The sequence below is a fragment of the Xiphophorus couchianus genome, chromosome 4 (assembly GCF_001444195.1).
Source record: "Xiphophorus couchianus chromosome 4, X_couchianus-1.0, whole genome shotgun sequence".
NCBI lineage: Eukaryota > Metazoa > Chordata > Actinopteri > Cyprinodontiformes > Poeciliidae > Xiphophorus > Xiphophorus couchianus.
The window spans coordinates 10218031-10236591 of record NC_040231.1 but is presented as its reverse complement, the minus strand read 5'-3'; the positions used below and the strand labels follow the sequence as shown (position 1 = coordinate 10236591).

General features: G+C 37.2%; 2 protein-coding genes across 2 annotated transcripts in view; one reads left to right on the top strand and one right to left on the bottom strand.

Annotated features, from left to right (window-relative positions):
* Positions 1-6886, top strand: part of LOC114143232 (FERM domain-containing protein 5-like) — a 59548-nt gene extending 52662 nt beyond the window's left edge. Inside the window, exon 14 of the mRNA XM_028015088.1 lies at positions 4310-6886. Coding sequence (XP_027870889.1) covers positions 4310-4899 — 590 coding nt within the window. The 3' untranslated portion in view covers positions 4900-6886. The remainder of the gene's footprint in view (positions 1-4309) is intronic.
* Positions 6887-8175: 1289 nt separating this feature from the next.
* Positions 8176-15569, bottom strand: wdr76 (WD repeat domain 76). The gene is made up of 15 exons (XM_028015089.1): positions 15329-15569; positions 15123-15239; positions 14984-15052; positions 14783-14872; positions 14303-14358; positions 13899-14016; positions 13699-13800; positions 13438-13475; positions 13163-13316; positions 11986-12144; positions 11725-11840; positions 11501-11599; positions 11246-11398; positions 10463-10516; positions 8176-10364 (listed from the first exon to the last, which is right to left on the bottom strand). Exons 1-15 carry the CDS (start codon positions 15365-15367, stop codon positions 10097-10099), a joined length of 1632 nt encoding a protein of 543 aa, XP_027870890.1. The 5' UTR covers positions 15368-15569; the 3' UTR covers positions 8176-10096.
* Between the last annotated feature and the right edge of the window lie 2992 nt (positions 15570-18561).

Below are 18561 nucleotides of genomic sequence, written 5' to 3'. Positions count from 1 at the left end.
ATGTTTTGGTAATACACGTCTACATCAAACATAGGGTCTTTTTAACACAACCTTTTAAACCATACACATATTGTGTATTCTTTCTCTGTGAATACATTCTGAAACATATAAATACCCCGAATGGCACTGATCAACCTGCTCCCTCAAGCATTGTTTTTGTCATGAGAAACTCTTGCAGTCACTTTATAAAGGCCACTTACTGCCCCTTCTCCCATCCAACTGGCTATTAACCTTTGGTTAATGCTTCCACTGAGAGTTTTCTGTTTGTTGATCAGCTTGTTCAGGTTAATAAACTTTTAGTTAAGTCTATTTGCAGTGCTTAATCTTTTTTCAAACAAGCCTTCCTCTTGTCATGGGCAGAGACTGCAGGGTTTGACCAATTACCTAAATATTCCTACAATGAACCGCCTGTGTTTTGTTGCTCTGGTATTTCAGCTGGTAATAATATCACAACTTGAAAATAGCTCCTGCTGTCAGGGGTCATGCTGTCTATGTCCCAGCTGTCAGCAGGGAGGAGGGAACGTGGACTGTGGAACAAGTGGAGAGCATTCCTTGGCCTTGTCTGTCACTATCTGACCGTTTTACGATTCGTCTATCTCTGCCAGCTTGCTGGGCAATTTGTGTGACCAACCGACCAGAGACAGGAAGGCTGCTCACTTTCCCATCTACACTCGGAGGTACAATCTGACTGCAGGAGGATCAAATCAGCAGAGGCAATAAGAAGAAAGACAAGGTTAAAGGAAGGCCAGAAGAGTTGCACCGAAGGTTTTTTTGTGACTAAAATCATGGTGAAGTGTCTTATCCAGATCAAGACCAAGGTGAACGTTCACCTGCGTATGATCAACCATTGTTATCGAGAAGTTAAGGTGCGTGTGCTCTCCATGGGACCCAGGCTCCTGGGAAAAGCTCTGGGGGTGCTGCCACTCTTCCCAGCCCTCCCTGGAGGATCTTCCACCTCAGGGTCTGGTTCTGGGTCAGGACACAACTCCAAATCTCCATCCAGGCTAGCTGTCCCACCCTCCTTTCATGGTTACAGTCAGCCACAATCCAACGTTGCAGGTAAAAACCCAGCTGGTTGCGTTTTCTGTGGGCTCTGTTTTTTCTGATGAAAGACTATTTCAGTGATTGATCTGATCATGTAAAAACTTAAAATGAAGGAAAAAGAAGTTTCCCATAATGCAGTGGTGTCCAAACTTTTTCCACTGGGGGCAAAAAAATTGCAATTTTAAACAACTGACTGGCCACAGAAATCAATCACTTAAAGATGCTAAATTTTGTTTATTGTGATTTTTTTTTAATCTACTCAAGAAATGTTTTATGAAATCTGTATGCCATTCAAGATCCAAGACATACTGTATAAAGGAAATGTTTTTCCTAGGCTATATAAATGATTAAAAAGAAGTTATTTTCTAAAATTCTACAAACGGATTACAAGCAATCCAAGTCTATGCCCATAGCAGTTTTAAATCTCAGTGTTTCACAGACTTTATGGAAGTCAAATGACTTTTAACTTGTAATAATTAGAGATCATTATTCAACTAACATTGTTAGTTGAATAATCCAGTTAGTGAAGTTGTCTTCTGTCTGGACCTACACACTTTGGAATGATCATGATGAAGGTTATAACAATAACAGAAACTTCTAGAATATGCACAAAAGAAGTGGGACATACAGCATGGAGTACTGGGGGGATCCAGAGAAAAACATTTAAATCAAAAACTCATAAATGGAGGGAGAGCTGAAGAATGACACTGGATGCAGCTGAGCCAATCAGAGGATTGAGAGGAGCAGTGGTAGAGGGCAAACAGGCGGCCTGAAGCAAGCTGAATAATAAACACAAAGACAGAAAGAAACTAAAACCAAGGGAGCACACTGATCTTAGAACTTAATCCAAATGCACAAAGAACAGGCAAAACTGTTGCTGATGCTGGTGATGCTATTTAAAGTAAATACATTCCCTTTAAAATTGCTTTTTTTTTCTAACTTGATGTGAAATGTTTTCAGTAAAATTATAAGAAATCTGTTTCATGTATCAGGAAACAGATTACAAAAACAGATCACATAATTAACTGCACTGTGAAAATAGTTATTAATTATTGGAGAATATATAGAAGAACAGTAACATTTTAAAAGAAAATGGGAGTTTCTAAAATTAAAACTGGTCCTGGAGGATGGCAAAAAATGAACTTTAGAAGCTACAGAAATGTATGTTTCTGTAGCTATTTGTCTACATGTGACAAATATTTCCTGTTATTGACATATCTCAACTAAGCAGTTGGCTTAAAAAGATGCATCTTCTTCTAAAGAAAATCACAGAAGTCCAGCTAAAATATTCAAAACCTTGTAAGACATTGTGTTACGTTGTGATGAAACCATAAATGGTTTTGTATTGCAATTTCAAATGCTCTAACTTACAAGACAGACAGTATTTATTTGATTTTCTCAGACAAAAAATCAAATAAATCTGCAGAGCATTTACAAGAATGAATAGACAAATAAGTTAAGACGTGGCATCCTGATGGATTCCTTCCTAACAAAAAGACTGAACGTTGTGTTTGGATCTAAATGTATAAGATTAATCTCTATCTCAACTGTCTGAATTTAAATACCAACACTGTCTAAAAAAACAAAATGAGGAATATGAAAGACATGACATAAAGAGCAAGAGGCTCTACAAACAGTTAATGTGACAAAATATGTTACAATAAAGCACAATGAAACACTAAATATGCCTAGAGTTTCATTAAAGTCATTAGAAAGTGAAAAATGAAACCACAACAAACCTGTCACACAAGGGCATTGGGCCAAAACTGCACCCACAAAAAAGATTAATTATAGAGGAGGGAAAAGAGTCAAGTGTAACCATAAAGTGTTAAAGCCACACAGCAGAGTCAGTTGCTACCATGGGGCTACTTTAAACTTTAAATTGCTTGGATAAACGGGTTTCTACAGAAAGAAATAACTCCCTACAGAAAATGAAAAGGCCAAATGGAAGAGTTTAGATTGGTATCTTTTAAATGACCAATTATTCCAACAATAAGAGCATTCAAGTTTTTAAATGGCAAATATATACATGTATGAAAAGTGCCTAATTAAAGCTCTAAAGCAAATCTGATTTAGACTTAGTGTCATGACAAAGGAGTGCTGCACATCTGCTGAAATCATCCAAGTGCAAAGCAGCAGTTGAGTTTAAGGGCAGTGAAGAAATGTAACCACCTAATACAAATGTGATCTTTATCAAATGGTAATAACCCCTTCTAATACATTTGCAGTCATATTTTACAATCACTGCAGCAAGTCACTTGATTTGATATCGCAAGTTAAACAAAGGTTGATGAAAATTAGTGCTTTCAAAGAACGCCACTTATATACCAATGGAATATGTTCACAGAAATATACAACAAATTGTAATCATATTCATAAGGAACCTAAGGGAAACCGTGTCAGCTTTTTATAGTGAGCAATTAGTTTCTCTGTAGGCCGGCTAAAATGCTCTAACTTACAAGACAGACAGTATTAAATTAGAGCATTGAAGTCAACCTTGTCTTGCCTTGTTTTTTTAACTACACTGTAATTATCAGGCTGATAACTTCTTAATTGAAGCAAAGTGTTAACAGAACACTTCCTTTGCAAATGCAAAGGTCACATCAGCAAAACAATAGAACCAGTCCATTATTACCACATGAATGAACATCTAATATAACAATCACCCTATTTTTGTGTTTTCTTTTAATTTTAGTTACCACTAAAAGAATACTACATGTGTACACTTATCAGGAACTTTATGTGATACATTTGTTTAATTTCTTATTAAATAGTGAATCAGCCAAAAACAGACCAGCACTATGTGTTAATAGCTGGGAGAGGTTAGAGGAAAATAGGCTGACTGGTTCAATGTAATATAAAGGCAACAGTAGCCAAACCACCACTGATTACAATGAGGTTATGAAGATTATCATCTCTAACAGATTCAACCTTGAAGCAGGTGGGTGACGGCAGCAGAACGCCACACCAGCTGCCACTCCTGTCCGCTAAGAACAGGACAGAGGGTATACTTGACACCGATTCACTTAAAGTAGGCAATAACTTGGAAACGTTTGGCTTGTCTGATGGATATCAATTTGAGCTATCATGTAAATGGCATGGGTAGAATTTGGTGCATCAATGGTGGTGTAATGGCAGAGCTTATGCCACTCTTAATGGACATAGTGAAAGAATTAAAAACAAGTAGGAGGGTTTGAAATTTCGGCTTTACATCCTTGATTAACAACCTAGTTTAATTAGATAATCTTTGAATCTGTGTTTTCAGGATTAGAGTCTCTTCGAGACAGTGCCCACTCCACGCCGGTGCGCTCTGTCTCCCATGGTGACTCCTTCATGTCCAGCCGGGGCCACCTGGAGGACAGGAGCGAGGCCAGCACGTCAGGAGTGATCTCCGATGAGACCTACAGCCCCTCGGACAGTGTGCTGCCCACTCCTGTAGCAGAGCATGGCGTGGAGCTTCCTTCAGCTCGCCATCTCAACGGCGCACCCTGCAGCATCGACGAGGAGAAGGAGTCGGAGGCGAGAGCTCTGAAGGAGGGGCAGGCAGGGGAGTTCAGGCCCAGCAGGAAAGCACCGCGCGTGGTCCGTAGCAGGCCTTCACAAGGCGCTGATGTAGAGGATCTTAACAAGTTCGTCTTAAGCGTGCTGCGCCTGTTCCTGGTCACCATTGGACTGCTGTTTGCCCTTTTGCTGCTGCTCATCATGCTGACCGAGTCCGACCTGGACATAGCCTTCCTGAGGGACATCCGCAAGACACCAGAGTTCCAGCAGTTTCACTTTGAGTATTTCTGTCCTCTCCGGCGCTGGTTCGCCTGTAAGCTACGATGGATGGGCGGTTTTCTTGTTAGCAAATGAGGTAAAGTGATGGAGGAGAGTCCATGACTTAACACAGGCCTCTGGGGACAGAGACGGGGCAGTACAGGAGAAAATAAGAGGAATGCGACAGCTTTGTTTATATTGGCTCTGCTTCTCCCAGGAAGGAGTTCCAGTCACAAGCCACAGACTGCCGTGATTATAATGTATGACTATCACTACATACGCAGGAAAAAAAAAATCACACTTTATTTTAGAAATCCAGGTCATTTTAAGGTATTTTATTTTTACACAAAGTCACAAAAGCAGGGTGAATCTAAGCTTTGATGAAAGTCATTCAGGCTTCGCTTGTTCAGCCAGAGATAGTTGCCTTTATTTTTCTATTCATTTATACTTTATATCATTACTGTGAGAGAGGATGACCTGAGACTTAAGGAAAAGTTATGAAGAGAGATTTAAAAAAGAGAACAAAATAGGTGATTAGTTTTATCAAACCAATAATGACCTGAATGATAAACAACAACCTCAATAAGTATTGGTAACCCTTCATAAAAATGTGCAAAAAGCCTTGAATCTTTTACTGCATTAGCATAATTTTATACATGACCCGACATTTAATTGACTTTTAATTCACTTTTTTTAGCAGTATAAAACAAATTCATTTATAATAGCTACTTGGTTTTCTTTTTTTTTTTTTGCAAAATCAGCCGTGCCAAACTTATTGTCAATTATGAATCAAAACACAGGCAGATAATCCCTACAAAATATAAATGTAATAGAAGCATAGATTTTTAGATTTATTTTTTAAATTTTGGTTAGTGTTTGGAAACTATAATTTATAATCAATAGTTTCCAGGTCCTCAAATTAAAATGATTTTTCTAACGTATTCAGTGTGAAATTATGCTACTTAAACAAAAGGTGGATTTATTTTAGGGCTTTTTATGCATTTTTACCAACAGTCTTTTACCAACAGAAGGTGGTGTTTAGGCTGCCACTAGAAGACATATGCAGGGGTGATTAGAACCAAGAAACATCACAAAGTGATTAAACAAGTTTTAACTGTTTATACTCTGTTAAAACAACTACAAACAGTTATTCATCATCACTTTATGATTCAGAGTGATGCAGGTGCTACCCTGTCAGCTGGTTTGAACAATGTTCGTCAGTTTAACTGTGTCCATGCTCAGGTGTTCGTCAGATGTTCTCACATGATCAGTTTAGTCCAAACACTACTGGACCATCAAAGTCTACAAAACAAAATAAATCTTTCATAAGAATACATATAATATATCAAAGTTATAAGTGTACTGCTTATTAAATAGGAGCCAAATAACACAATCAGTGTCTGTGTGAAGAGTTGGTGCCACTTTGCTGTAGTTTGAAGGGAAAACGTGAGTTAATAATGTAGTGGTAGTCAAGTTTTTGGTTAGTTCTCCTCTCAAAATCTATAGAAAGTTCATCTTGATGTGCAATAATGTTAAAAATCCAAAATACTTTCTACCTAAGGAAATTTGACTTTGTAAAATTTGAAAACTTTGTGCCATTTTCCCACAGTGTTAAGAGATAGTTTTATGTCAGAACCCTACAGAAGTGAGTCATTTAAGTTTGTGTTACCCTGCTGTTTCTAAAATCATGCATTTATTTTAAGGTTTAGTATATTTAAATGGCGTTTATTTTTGTACAAATTGCTGTCAGTTTAACCTATGGACGCCTCCTCACAGTGGCTGTGACATGTTTTTACAACAAAAATGTTTTTAAGGCACTCATTAGAAAGCAATCATTGTTTATATCCAACACAGCATTGTTCATCGCCACGCCTACCAAAGAAACCTCTGTTGTTTCACAGCCTGTTTGCATCAACAGATGAACGCTCTTCTAGTCTGCTGACTGTCTTCAGCCTTATTACTCAGATTTTTTGCAAGCAAACCTACAATGTGTCTTTATTTTCCAAAAAAAACAAACAAAAACATAAACTCCAAAAGTCAGTGTTCACAGTCAAGTGTGTGTCCTCAGGATGAAAAAAAACAAAAAAAAACATAAATGCTAAACGCAAGTGTATTAGCAGATGTGGAACATTATGCTTTAAAAAGAGACATGATATGATTTTATTGTTTGGTTGAGAAATTCTAGATATATATATATGCACAGGTAAATAGAATTGATGGTTACTGTGTAATTAGCATTTTTTCCAAACGAAAAATCAACCTCTCTAGAGGCAGCGGTATGAATTTTATTGCTTTTACATGGTAAAAAATACAAAAATTCTGCTTTTTACTTTGTAGCTCTAGGGAGTTTCAGTAACATACTTCCAATAATATTTGTGCAGTTGAAACCATGTTTACATACACTAAATATATGAAAAAAAACTTTTCATTTTGTCTCGACGTAACATGCAGTACGATTAACTTTTCCTGTTTCAAATTATTGTAATTTGCTAAAATCCATATTACTTTCTTCACAGTGAGAAGATCATACACAACTTTAAACTGTTTTTAAAAACTCATTGAAATATGTCAATGCTTTGCAGAGTGGTTAATTCAAGGAAGTTAAATGGAGGAGCACCTCAAACACGTTGCTACTCTGTATCTCAAGAAAAAAAAATGACTGAAATCAGCCAATGTATGAGGAAGAGAATTATGCATTTTCAAAAGCCTTACAGTTTCCTCTTTCACCTGTTCAAACATTTATAGCCAGTATCAACAGCATGAGATTGCGATGTCATTACATTTTACAGTAACAGGACAGGATCTAAGAGTGGAGTGTGTTTGGTGCAAAATGTGCGCATCGACCCCGGATGAAAACCTAAAGCTCCTGTGAGAATCTTCTCTGATGCTGATGAGTGTCAATATCCACAGTGAAACAAGTCATGCACCACGATGGACTGAAAGGCCACTCCACAAGGGAAAAGACCTTACACAAAAAGCAACATTAGAGAGCTAGTTTGCATCTTGCAAATATCCACATTTGTATAAAAAAGTCCTGTGATGAAACTGAAATTGAACCGTTTGGCCATACTGACAATTGTTCCCACCGGAGGAAAAACAAAGCCAATGTTTTAGAATGGCTGCCACAGACCGACTCAGTAGCTCCAATTATAAAAGAAGGAATGGGCCAAAATCCCAGCAAGCTGCTTACAGCTTGTGGAAAACTTTTCAATTAATTTAAAAGCAATGCTACCACATTTTAAAGTTCTTCTGACTTTAAAGAAAGCTGAAGTGAGAAAATTATCTCATTCTGGCCTTTAGGTCAGCAAAGCTAACTTAAATAGGAAAGATTTATTCTGATTTAATAACAAGTCGTCTTTTTTTTTCTTTTTTAAAAAAAACACAGTCCATGTATACAACTGGTTTCAACTGCATATTTCAGTAGGCTACTCATATTTAAGCTTTAATTCAGTTTGTACCAGACGGCATTCTAAAAACAAAGAAATTGCCAATCAAGCAGGAACATTTCCTTGTTGCTTACATTTGTGTTTATGTGTAATAAAATGTGCTCAATAAGGGGTGCCCAAGTCTAGTTCTCTAGTCAAGCAAATTAATTCGATTCAGGTGTGTTGGAGAAGGAATACATTTAAAAGTTAGAGACTAAATTTGGACACCCCTGTCCTATATAAACAAAATGTTTCAGATTCTGTAGTAAAAACGTCTGACTCGTTAAATGCAAATCTTTGCCTTCAAGGCTTGCTAAACATTTACGGTGCATCAAAGAATACTGTAGAGGCATGTTTGGAACAGATTTTGGTCCCCGTTCTTAGAAAAACCTTTTAACGTAAAAGCCAGTTTTGTTGTTCTTTGTCTTCTCTATAAATCAGATTAATTTATGCAATTTGATTAAATGCAAAACGTTTTTGTGAAAGTCTGTTTTCAAGAGTGCAAAAGGAGAACCCATTGAATTCTCATTTGCCTTTAGTACAAATTTTGTATATTTTACTGCAGCAAGGTAAAAAAAAAAAAAAAAGAAGAAAAAAAAATTCTGTGCCCACTTGTACAATGCAGTTTGATTTATCCAGGAAGTTAAACTGGATAACTGGAATGTTGTGAACTTGAGCTGGCACATTAACTGGAGTACCACTTTAGCTATCAAGCTACTAGCTTTCTTCTCAGTAAAACATGTCAACAGGATTTAGGTGTCAAACATGTTCCTACTGTAATCTTTCTTCTTGTATCAAAGTCCAGCACATGCCAATGTCTCTGTAAGCTTTATGTTCTGCATTCAGTTCCTCTAACCAAGACTGCTTTTTTCCTATTATTGACTGAAGACTAGTGTAATCTGTGAATAAACAATATTCATACTTTAAATCTCGCAGTTGATTTAAATTCAGTTTAAATTTTACAAATAAAACATTCAAGAACATGGACAACTGAATAAAAACATTGATTAGCCATTTATAATAATTAATTCAGGTCAACCACATAAGAAAATGTTTTTTGTTTAAAATTTGTCAAGCTGCTGCACCTTAGAGGTGACAAAATTTAGGAATAAAATTCTCTGTAGCAGTCATGTTACTGCATAACTTTATTGTTTTTATGCAAACGTCACAAAGATAAAAACATTTAAAAAAAACAGTTCCACAAACAATGCAGTGGACTTGCTGTATTTTCAAACTTTCGTAATTTAAAAAAAAAATGGTGCAAATATTTCAACATTATTCAGAAAACTAACCTCAACCTAAAGATGTCTAAATATGCTGAAGTTTATTGTATGGTGGTCCTGTTCAAAGTAATAAATAAACCACAATAGTTACATTTCTGTAAAACTAAGAAGGCATGTGGTCAAATCTCCCCCCAAAATAAGCCTTAAATCAATAAGATGGGTTTCAAAGAATGAGCGAGTTGTCTTCTCTATAGAGGATACAATGTAAAGAAATTCTGAAGAGAACGATAAAGGAATTAATTTATTAACACTAGGAATGTATGTATGAGGTGCATAGAAGCAGGACACAGGCAGTTGCATTGGCAGCTCAGCAAACTGTGAACAAAAGGGTAAAAAGACCCTGAGAAGTCAGACTATGAAAGTCTTCTGAGCAACAATCTAAAGAGACAAAAGCTTATTTTTAAAAAAAAAAAAGGTGCAACACATCTGTAATGGATTTTTATAGACTCTGATGACTACAGAGAGCTCATTAATGAATATTTGCTAAATCAACCTTTTTTAATGACCCTTCTAATTTTTGACAGTACCTGTGTAGTCAGCTCTTTCCTACAATACTCATCTCACCCAGAGATGATGGTTGTAAACTCACTGGCCTTCGCTCCAACTGTGAAAGACGTGCATGCGTCCTGATGAATTTCCCCCCAGAAGGGCATTTCTTGTGGGATGAAAGGCGGTGACGGACAGCACCGTGCCAAGGTTCTCATCCAGGAAGGAGTGTAGCAGCTGCCCGCTTTCGTGGAACACCTCCACCCGCCGGGGTCTTTTCATACTTCCTACCACAAAGCAGTCCTCCTGCTTGGGGTCCCACACTGCCGAGAGCTTCGACAACCAGCGGCCCGTCTGCATGTCATGACTGCAAATCCAAGAGGGAGAAACATGCTGCATAGTTAGATCAGGACCTAACAAAAAACATAGGAAAATACTTAAAATGCAAATAAATCCTGAACATACCTGATGGATGTAATCAAGGGAGGTTCAGTAGTCAACGAAGATGTGTCGTATATCCTATAAATTTAATAAGAACATAATATAAAAGACACTTCCTGGAATATTTTAAATATTTACACCCCTTAAATGTCTTCATTTTCCTGCCATGCTACAACCCACAACCTCAATGTATTTTATTGTATGAGAGATTTTTCTGTCAGACCAAATACAATGTATAATTGTTAAGTAGAAAGAAAATTATATGCTGCTTTCAGTTTTTAAAGAAATAAAACCCAGAAAATCAGAGTATCCAATTGCCTTGACAGGTCCTGAATTATTAAAGTTTAGCAGTGTGGTAAACTGTTTCTGTATATTTACAGTTGTTCTGTGAAGGCCTCAGACATTTGAGATCAATTAGCATAAAGATCAAGTGATAAACCAAACACCTCAGTGGCAAAGACTAAACTGGGGTAGGCTCCACAAAAAAAATGACTGAGTTTGAGCCATCAGGTAAAAAAAAAAAACAAAAAAAACAATAGGTAGAAGCCTCAGTCTTTAAATGTGGAACGCCCAACCCAAAAGACAAAAAGCTGTAATTGCAGTGAAACGTGGTTCTACAAACCATTAGCTTTCCAGATATTTTACTATGAGGACATTTGAAAAGCAAATTTTTTTTTTATTCCACATTACAAATGTGCTCCAAATTGTGTCGGTCTATCACATAAAACCCAATAAAATTCATTGAGGTATGTGGCTGTAACAGAAGATGTGAAAACCCTCAGTGCTTTAACAACTTGTTTGCTTCACCTTATGTGATTGTCCAGACATGAGGTGAGCACTCGGTTTCCAGTGCAAGGTGAGAAATAAGCACTGGTGATGGATAGAGCGTGCCCATTCAGGTGAGACACTGCCTTGCTTTGGGTCTTCTTCAAGTATCTGCTGTCATAAATACTTACTGTCCTGTAGAGAAAAAAAAAGTTTTAGAAAGAAAACAATCTGATAATGTGAAAAAGAAAAATGTAAACTCAAAACAATGGAAGAAATCAATGATGCAATAATTACCTGCTTTCTGCTGCGACAAAGTATTGCATCTGGAGAGGATGGACGTCTACACAGCGAACAGCCTTGGTGTTTAGGGAGTGAAGAGACTCATGGGAGTTTCTTCAAGGACAATGAAGTTGTTATAAAGATGATTTACTGAGAAAAATTTTAATTTTCAGGAATAAACCAGTAAATAAGAACAAATAAACGAACATATACACTTATTGTGAACAGTGAAGCCTTACCCTGGAGTCCGCCTGTCGACGATGGCAACCTCTCCAAACCAGGTCCCTACCAGAAGTGTTGAACAGTCATGTGACATAAAGGCAAATGTTTTCAGGCCATCATTAATGTCATACACCTGGAACAAAAAGAATAAAACTTTTCACATAAGGTCTGAATATCTTAGCAACAGAAGGAGGGTAGAGTTACCAGAGGTCTGGATAATTTCAGAATCAACATTATATTTTGAACAAATGTGCTTGACTGTTGAAAACTGTACGTACATCATCAAATACGGCCTTCTCCACATCCATGCAGCGCAAGGATCCGTCGTAGCTGGCGCTCAGCAGTTGATTAGGATGACACCTGGAGAACGCCATGCTACCCACCGGACGAGAGTGGGGCTCAAAGAGCAGAACACCGTCATCGCCCCATTCAGCACCCTGATTCGCAGAAAAATGAATAATTACATCAAACATGTATGAAGAAAATTGTTTAAAATATTGGCCTGGAAAAGAGAATAGAGAGTGTGGTTGGAATTATGCTGAACATGCTTGTCAATGGGACTGTATGTGATGCATGAATGTCTCAAAAAGACACATGCATCTTTATTTTGCTTGTAGAAGGAAACACAGAAGGTTTGACCCAAGTCATAGAGTTCAAAGGCAATCCTACACTGAAGAATTGTACATAAACTTCTGGATTTGAAGACATTAATACAGAAATCCTTGACATTTTCCTTCTCTTGTTATTGTGGCATTTAGCAAATCGATAAAAATGTTGTAATTCTAACTGATCCAAAGATCAGTTTGATCTGATTATACATCAAGCAGTGAGAAAAAAACGAAACTTTTAATTCAGTGTATGTAAACTACATGAAGAAATTAAAATATATTTTAAAAAAAACCATCGTCACGAGAATACTAAAACAAGATTTAATGACAATGTGGCAATTACATCCCTTCTGCTATGCTTCCAGTGAAAGTGAATTATAGCTCATTTCAAGGTCAGAGGAAGTTTGAAATATTCACACATATTTAATAAATTAAGCCTGAGAGATGTGTCCCAAAGCAGCAGAACAGTTTCAAAAAAAAAAAATCTGTTGATCCACGGACAGGGTGGCTTATGATGGTTTTAGGTTTAAAATAATTAAATAAATTAATGTATCCCCCTTAAAGTGCTAAAAAACAAGCAGCCAAAGGACCTAAGGTAAATCATAGGGAGCTGCAATGATCAAACACTAAGGTGGGAGAATCTATAGGTAGTAAAGTTAGTCCTGCAATTAGTAAGTCTGGATTTTGTGGGAAATTGGCAAGAAGAAAATTGTTGTTGAAAGAAAGTTGTAAGAAGTCCAGCTTTTATTGCAAATTATGTCACATAAAAATGTAAGTTCACAAAATTTTAAACGGGTGAGAAAACCTTTACAAATCTTTGTCTTACCAAGGAAAAAGTGCAACTTACCATATTCCAAAGTCCTACTTTCCCCCACTTGTCTCCAGCAGCGAGCAACAGGCTGCTGCTGCAAGGATGGAAGGCTGCAGAGAAGACGCGATCTTTCACCACTTTGACCACATCGTCTTCTCTTATCTTAAGGTTTTTCAGTGCAGAAATGTACCTGTGTTCAGACATTACAGTCATTTATTGCTTCCTCACAACAGCAGAACATCTCTGTCACCTGAGAAGTGGTCAAAAATGTACTAAACAATTAAAATAACAAATACAAAACATAATCTCACTCTTTTAGATCAAGCTTCCTCTTCTCCTCCTTTGTGTCCCGTTTAAAAAAAAGAAAAACAGCCATCGTTTCAAACCAAAAACCAAGACATTGACATAACTTTTCTACATGCAAAACAGATTTTATATCAAGCTGAAATCATTTGCTTCTTAAGTTTTAAAAGAAAATTAAGATAAAAGTTGTAATATTCAGAGTAACACATATAATTTTATTTCAAAAATTGTTAAATCAGGACAATAAGAAGGAAACATGTAATTCCTACCTCCGAGGAGAGCTGTAGAAGCTCTGGTGGCAGCTTGAAATCCCCATCCTGATTTATGGGATTCATGTGAAGAGCGCCACTGGGCTTCTTTAATACACGGGTCTTTAGTGGAATTTAAAAAAAAAACTAAATAAGTAAGAGAAAATCCAGAATGCAATACACAACTACTGAAGGGACAGTACGCATTTATCATATAATACCAGATCAGGGTGAAGCAAATCAGTAGGTTCTTTGGGAAGAGTCAACTTCTCTGCTGGTTTATTCTGAAGGCGTAGGGATTTACGAGGAGGAAGTACTTCCTTAACAGCTGACTGGGGCCTGCAAATAAAGATTATAAATGTTTAAATTAAAAATGTAAAAAGAAAAGAAAAAAAAGAGCTAGGATTTGTCAAACGTAATGCAAAAGCTAGCCAAAGAATATTTCTACAGCATTACAAAAAAAAAAGTACTTTGAAAAGCCATGAAACTGAGAAATTGTGCTGTTTAACAAAGTTTGCATTTTACCAACCACTGCTGATTAAAATAACCAAAATTTACCCAAATTTCAGAAAATAATTTAAAGTTGATTTCTGAAATGAGCAGTCAGAGTTTTAGCTAACCATACCTCAAACCTCGCTGTGATGGCTTTGGTCGTGTGGTCTGATGCAAATCCTCTCTGGCCTTATGAAAAAGGAAAACACGAGTTTTATTTCTAGTCAAAAAAAACATGAGGAACAATCTCTACAATTGTCACAGTGAAACAAATCTGAAATAAAGCTGCAGGCAAGTTGTTGACATCTTCAATAAAAATAGACAAAAAGCACCTTGATTCGGGGGTCCAATGTTAAAGACATGTTGGACCAGAGTTACATATTTACCAGCAATAAATGTCTTTATTTCACTATAAGAATGCTTTTGATTTTATGCATGTTTACTACTGATGTGAATTCAAAGGTAAATGACAATGCATCATGTTTCATCTGGCTTAGATGCCCTGGAGGTTTAAAATTCAAAGTTTACCTTTTTATTACTCAGTAGCTTGTGAAAGTTTTGATTTTTAACAGAGGAAATGTTACACAAGACAGCAACAAACCAGTCGATCTACCTGGAGTAAGTTGATGGAGGACAGAAAAGCCTGGTTCTTCCTGATGTTCTCAAGACGCTCCAGTTCATATGCAGACAGTCCTCCAACATTCTGTTATACAGACACCATATTGGCATCATTCATACAGCCTCCAGGCATTCACACACAGAATTACATCTACCAATACATCTGACATAAACGTAGAAAGTTTGGTGTACTTACAGCTGTCTGGTCCAATTCATCTTCATCCTTTCTCCTCTTCCTTGGCATTTTGTTTTTGCTTTTTGCTTTCTATCGAGACAAAATGCGGACCTATTACCGAACAGATTTCCAACATAAACCATTCCCTGCCTGTACTTACTTTTCTCGCCACCGTTTCATCTGCTACGTCTGGAGAAAAGTCGAGCCGTTTAGGGGCGACAGCCCTTCGAGTGGGAGATGACCGTCGGACTGTTGCATTGGTATCTGGTGTCATGTACTTTTCACCGGTAAGCAGAGAAATATGTTACACAAAAGTTCATCACATAAAAAGAGTCGCAACGAAAGAGAAACAGACAATCACCGTACCTTCAAAGTAGCTTCACGTTTTGTTTGTCTGGTAGACATGTCCTTACACTCAGCAAATTGTTGTTAGTGAATAAATCCCAGCTGTTAAAACTGACTGCACAGCTGTGGACTTCAACATTCACAAACTGTTTGCCGCCACACGGTGTCTAAGTTTTGTAACAAATCCCTCCCATTTCTCTTGTGCAACAAGGAGACGAGGAGGACGGGAAGCGAAGGAGGAGCCTGCTTCTTCTTGCTTTGCAATGGCGGTTGGCAAAACAACAAGTTGACGCAATACCACCACCTACCGGTTAAGAGTAGGAATCAGAGCAAGCAAGCTAAAAAGAACCCCCCCACTATATTCTGAAATCTAGTTCACATCGAATAACTCGAAAAATATTATAATAACACACATCTACAGAAATTTTCTTAAAGGGCGTTTTATTACTTCTGTTCTTTTTTCCCTGGAACTATTAGATTGCATGGAATGGAAATATCCTTTATTGTCCCACAGTGGGGAAATTCAAGTGTCACAGCAGCAAGTTAATATAAAGTCAGTGGGAGCGTCCATATTCACAAAACAGTGAAACAAAAGAAGAATAAGAGAATGCAGTTAGGACAAATATACAAGAAAAATAATATTGTGCAGTTATTTAGAAAACTGCATACGAAGTCATTAATACGATAAAAGTGCAAAACAACAGACTATTTACATTAAGCGGGGAAAAAAACATGCTGAAAGCTATCTGATGGAGCTCTCCGTTCTGTAACAAATTTATGGATGAAGTGGAAGACATTCAGTAATTTATCAAGAGCTCTTCTGTCTTCCACCACCTGCAATAGATCAGGGCGGCATCATATGACAGAGATAGTCTTCTTGATTAACCTATCCCTCTCCTTTCCTCTCACCTGTGGATTGGCTGCTTCTTCAGTTTACTAAATCATAAAATATGACAAATGCCACCACCGAATCAAAAAAAGGTATTCAGAAGCGCCTCCTGCACCCCAAAACCTGTCTGCACTGACTGTAAAGAGGAATCTGCTATCTCACCTGTTATGTTTTTTCACATCTTCCTGTATGTTTCCCCAATATGTTTAATCTTCAGACTTCACACTAGGACAGACTGCAATGTTCTGCCTGGCACAATTTTGATAAAAGAAACAAAAGATTATCTAGCTTTAGGTTTCTGACATATTCTTGTCACAAGGTGGTGCTATTGCACATTGTAAAGTTGAAATGTCACTACAACAGCAAAGTACACGAGCTGGAGTTTCAGATGATAGAAGCCAACCTACCTGCTATATTGGGAGGAAATTCATATATACTTATGGACTGATAGAGAGAATATTCAATGTAGACTTTAAAGGAGAAACAAATGTCCTGCAAGAATAGCTAGATGTGTTGCCTGGAATTAGGCTGTGTATCGGGAAGACATCACATTTAGGTTGATCTGGCAGTTACTCCAGTAGTGGATTCACCCATGACAGCATTTGGCATTAAGAAAAACATCAAAGCTGACTAGTAAAGAATGGAGGCACTTGCTGTTAAAAAACAAATAGAGCCTGACTGAACTAACAGTATGGTAACATTACAAAAGACAAAAACAAAGGGATTTCTGTCAATTCCCTTTGAAAGACATAAAGGTAAGACCTCCCACTTTGAGCAGTGAAAGACATCTTTGCAAATATGCAAAATGTAAAGAGCTTTTCAGTATTGGAGCTAAGCCATGGATTTTGGAAAATTCAACTATGAAGAAATTTCTGAATTGTGCACATTTAACACTAGTCAATGCAGATTCAAAACATTGCCTTTTGGAATCTCATTAGTAACTACATGTTTCAGAATGCATTGCTCAAAGACTTGAGGAACTCAAAGGAGTTGTGAACATCATGGGCAATATTCTGGAATGAGAAAAAGACAGAAAACAACAGGCAAAAGAATGAAACCGCTCTTACGATAAGAAGCATCAACCTCAAGCTTAACAAAGACAAATTCAAGATTGGAATAGCTGAAATTCGGTATTTTGGTCATACTCTCAGCACAGAAGGCCCAAAGCTAGACAAAGAAAAGGTCATAGCTATTGCAGAAATGCCAAAACCCACAGGATAAAGCATCACTGATAAGGTTCTTCAGTATGGTGCAGAACCTGTCAAAGTTAATCCCAAACTACGAGGTGAGTGCACTGTTCAGCGGGCTTTTAGAAGGTGGTGTTGAATGGCACTGAGAAAGACAACAGCAACTAAAGGGACTGTGTTGCTTGTTTGAATCCCAGACAATGTCGAGACTGAAGTCGTGGAATTCCTTTTTTTGTGCTCAAGATGGCTGCCACATTTATTGGCAACAGTGTGGTCTTCCAAGAGCTGTTCAAGCATATCTCTGAGACGTTCAGTGCTATATTCAGGCACAAAGCTTTCATCCGATGGTACGCTGGTGAGGGTGTGGATGAGATGGAGTTCACTGAAGTGGAGAATGAATGATCAGGAGTCTGACCAGCAGCAACAGGATTTCACTGCTGAGGAGGGGGAATATGATGAGGAGGGTGAAGAAGACTTGGCCTAAATCTTGCTGTCAGTTTTGTTTGTTCTGTTCAGCTGTGAGATACTGTTGTTTCAGTGTCCTTTTAAATTTCTTAATGCAGTCTTAATTAGCTAGCAATGGTACAGTAAGCATTTATCAGTGGGTTTTCTCTGCCAAAATTAACTTACATTCCATAAACCATGTTTACTAAACATGATTTTAAAAATCCTCTGAAGTGTGAATAAGTATATGCAAGAGATGACCCATTACACAATAAAAATATATTGTGGAAAAATTCCTGACTTATTGAATAAAGAAAAAGGAATGTTCCCAAAAAACATATCGACTTACCAAAGAATGATCAATTTTGCATCTAGTATACTCTTTAGGCCTTTAATGCTTTTTAATTGTGTGACAGAAAGTTAGTTATATCTGCTATTGCATGTTATACCAATAAACATTACAGTTTATGGGTGTAAAATGACAAATTGTTATAGCCACAATAAAAAGTTTGTAGAATAAACACTTTTGTATGCACATTTCCCTGCTGCAGTAATTTTTAAATATAATAAATTGTGTCTTTAACTGTGTTAATTGTAGATAGATAACCCTGATGCAAACTCAAACCAGCTTCCAGTATATAGACTCTATTTTCAAACTTCCCCATTGAGTGTCCTAAAGCAAAGCATTATTGTTCAGTTCAAATGTCGAGGTCAAACTTAAAAGCACAAACAGA

Bases quoted from the DNA above. Each gene is read 5' to 3' on its own strand.
- wdr76 (XM_028015089.1), bottom strand. From the start codon at position 15,367: ATGTCTACCAGACAAACAAAACGTGAAGCTACTTTGAAG. The intron at 15,240-15,328 runs GTACGGTGATTG...ACCGGTGAAAAG, and splicing joins AACGTGAAGCTACTTTGAAG to TACATGACACCAGATACCAA. The intron at 11,600-11,724 runs GTAAGGCTTCAC...TTGTCCTTGAAG, and splicing joins GTCGACAGGCGGACTCCAGG to AAACTCCCATGAGTCTCTTC.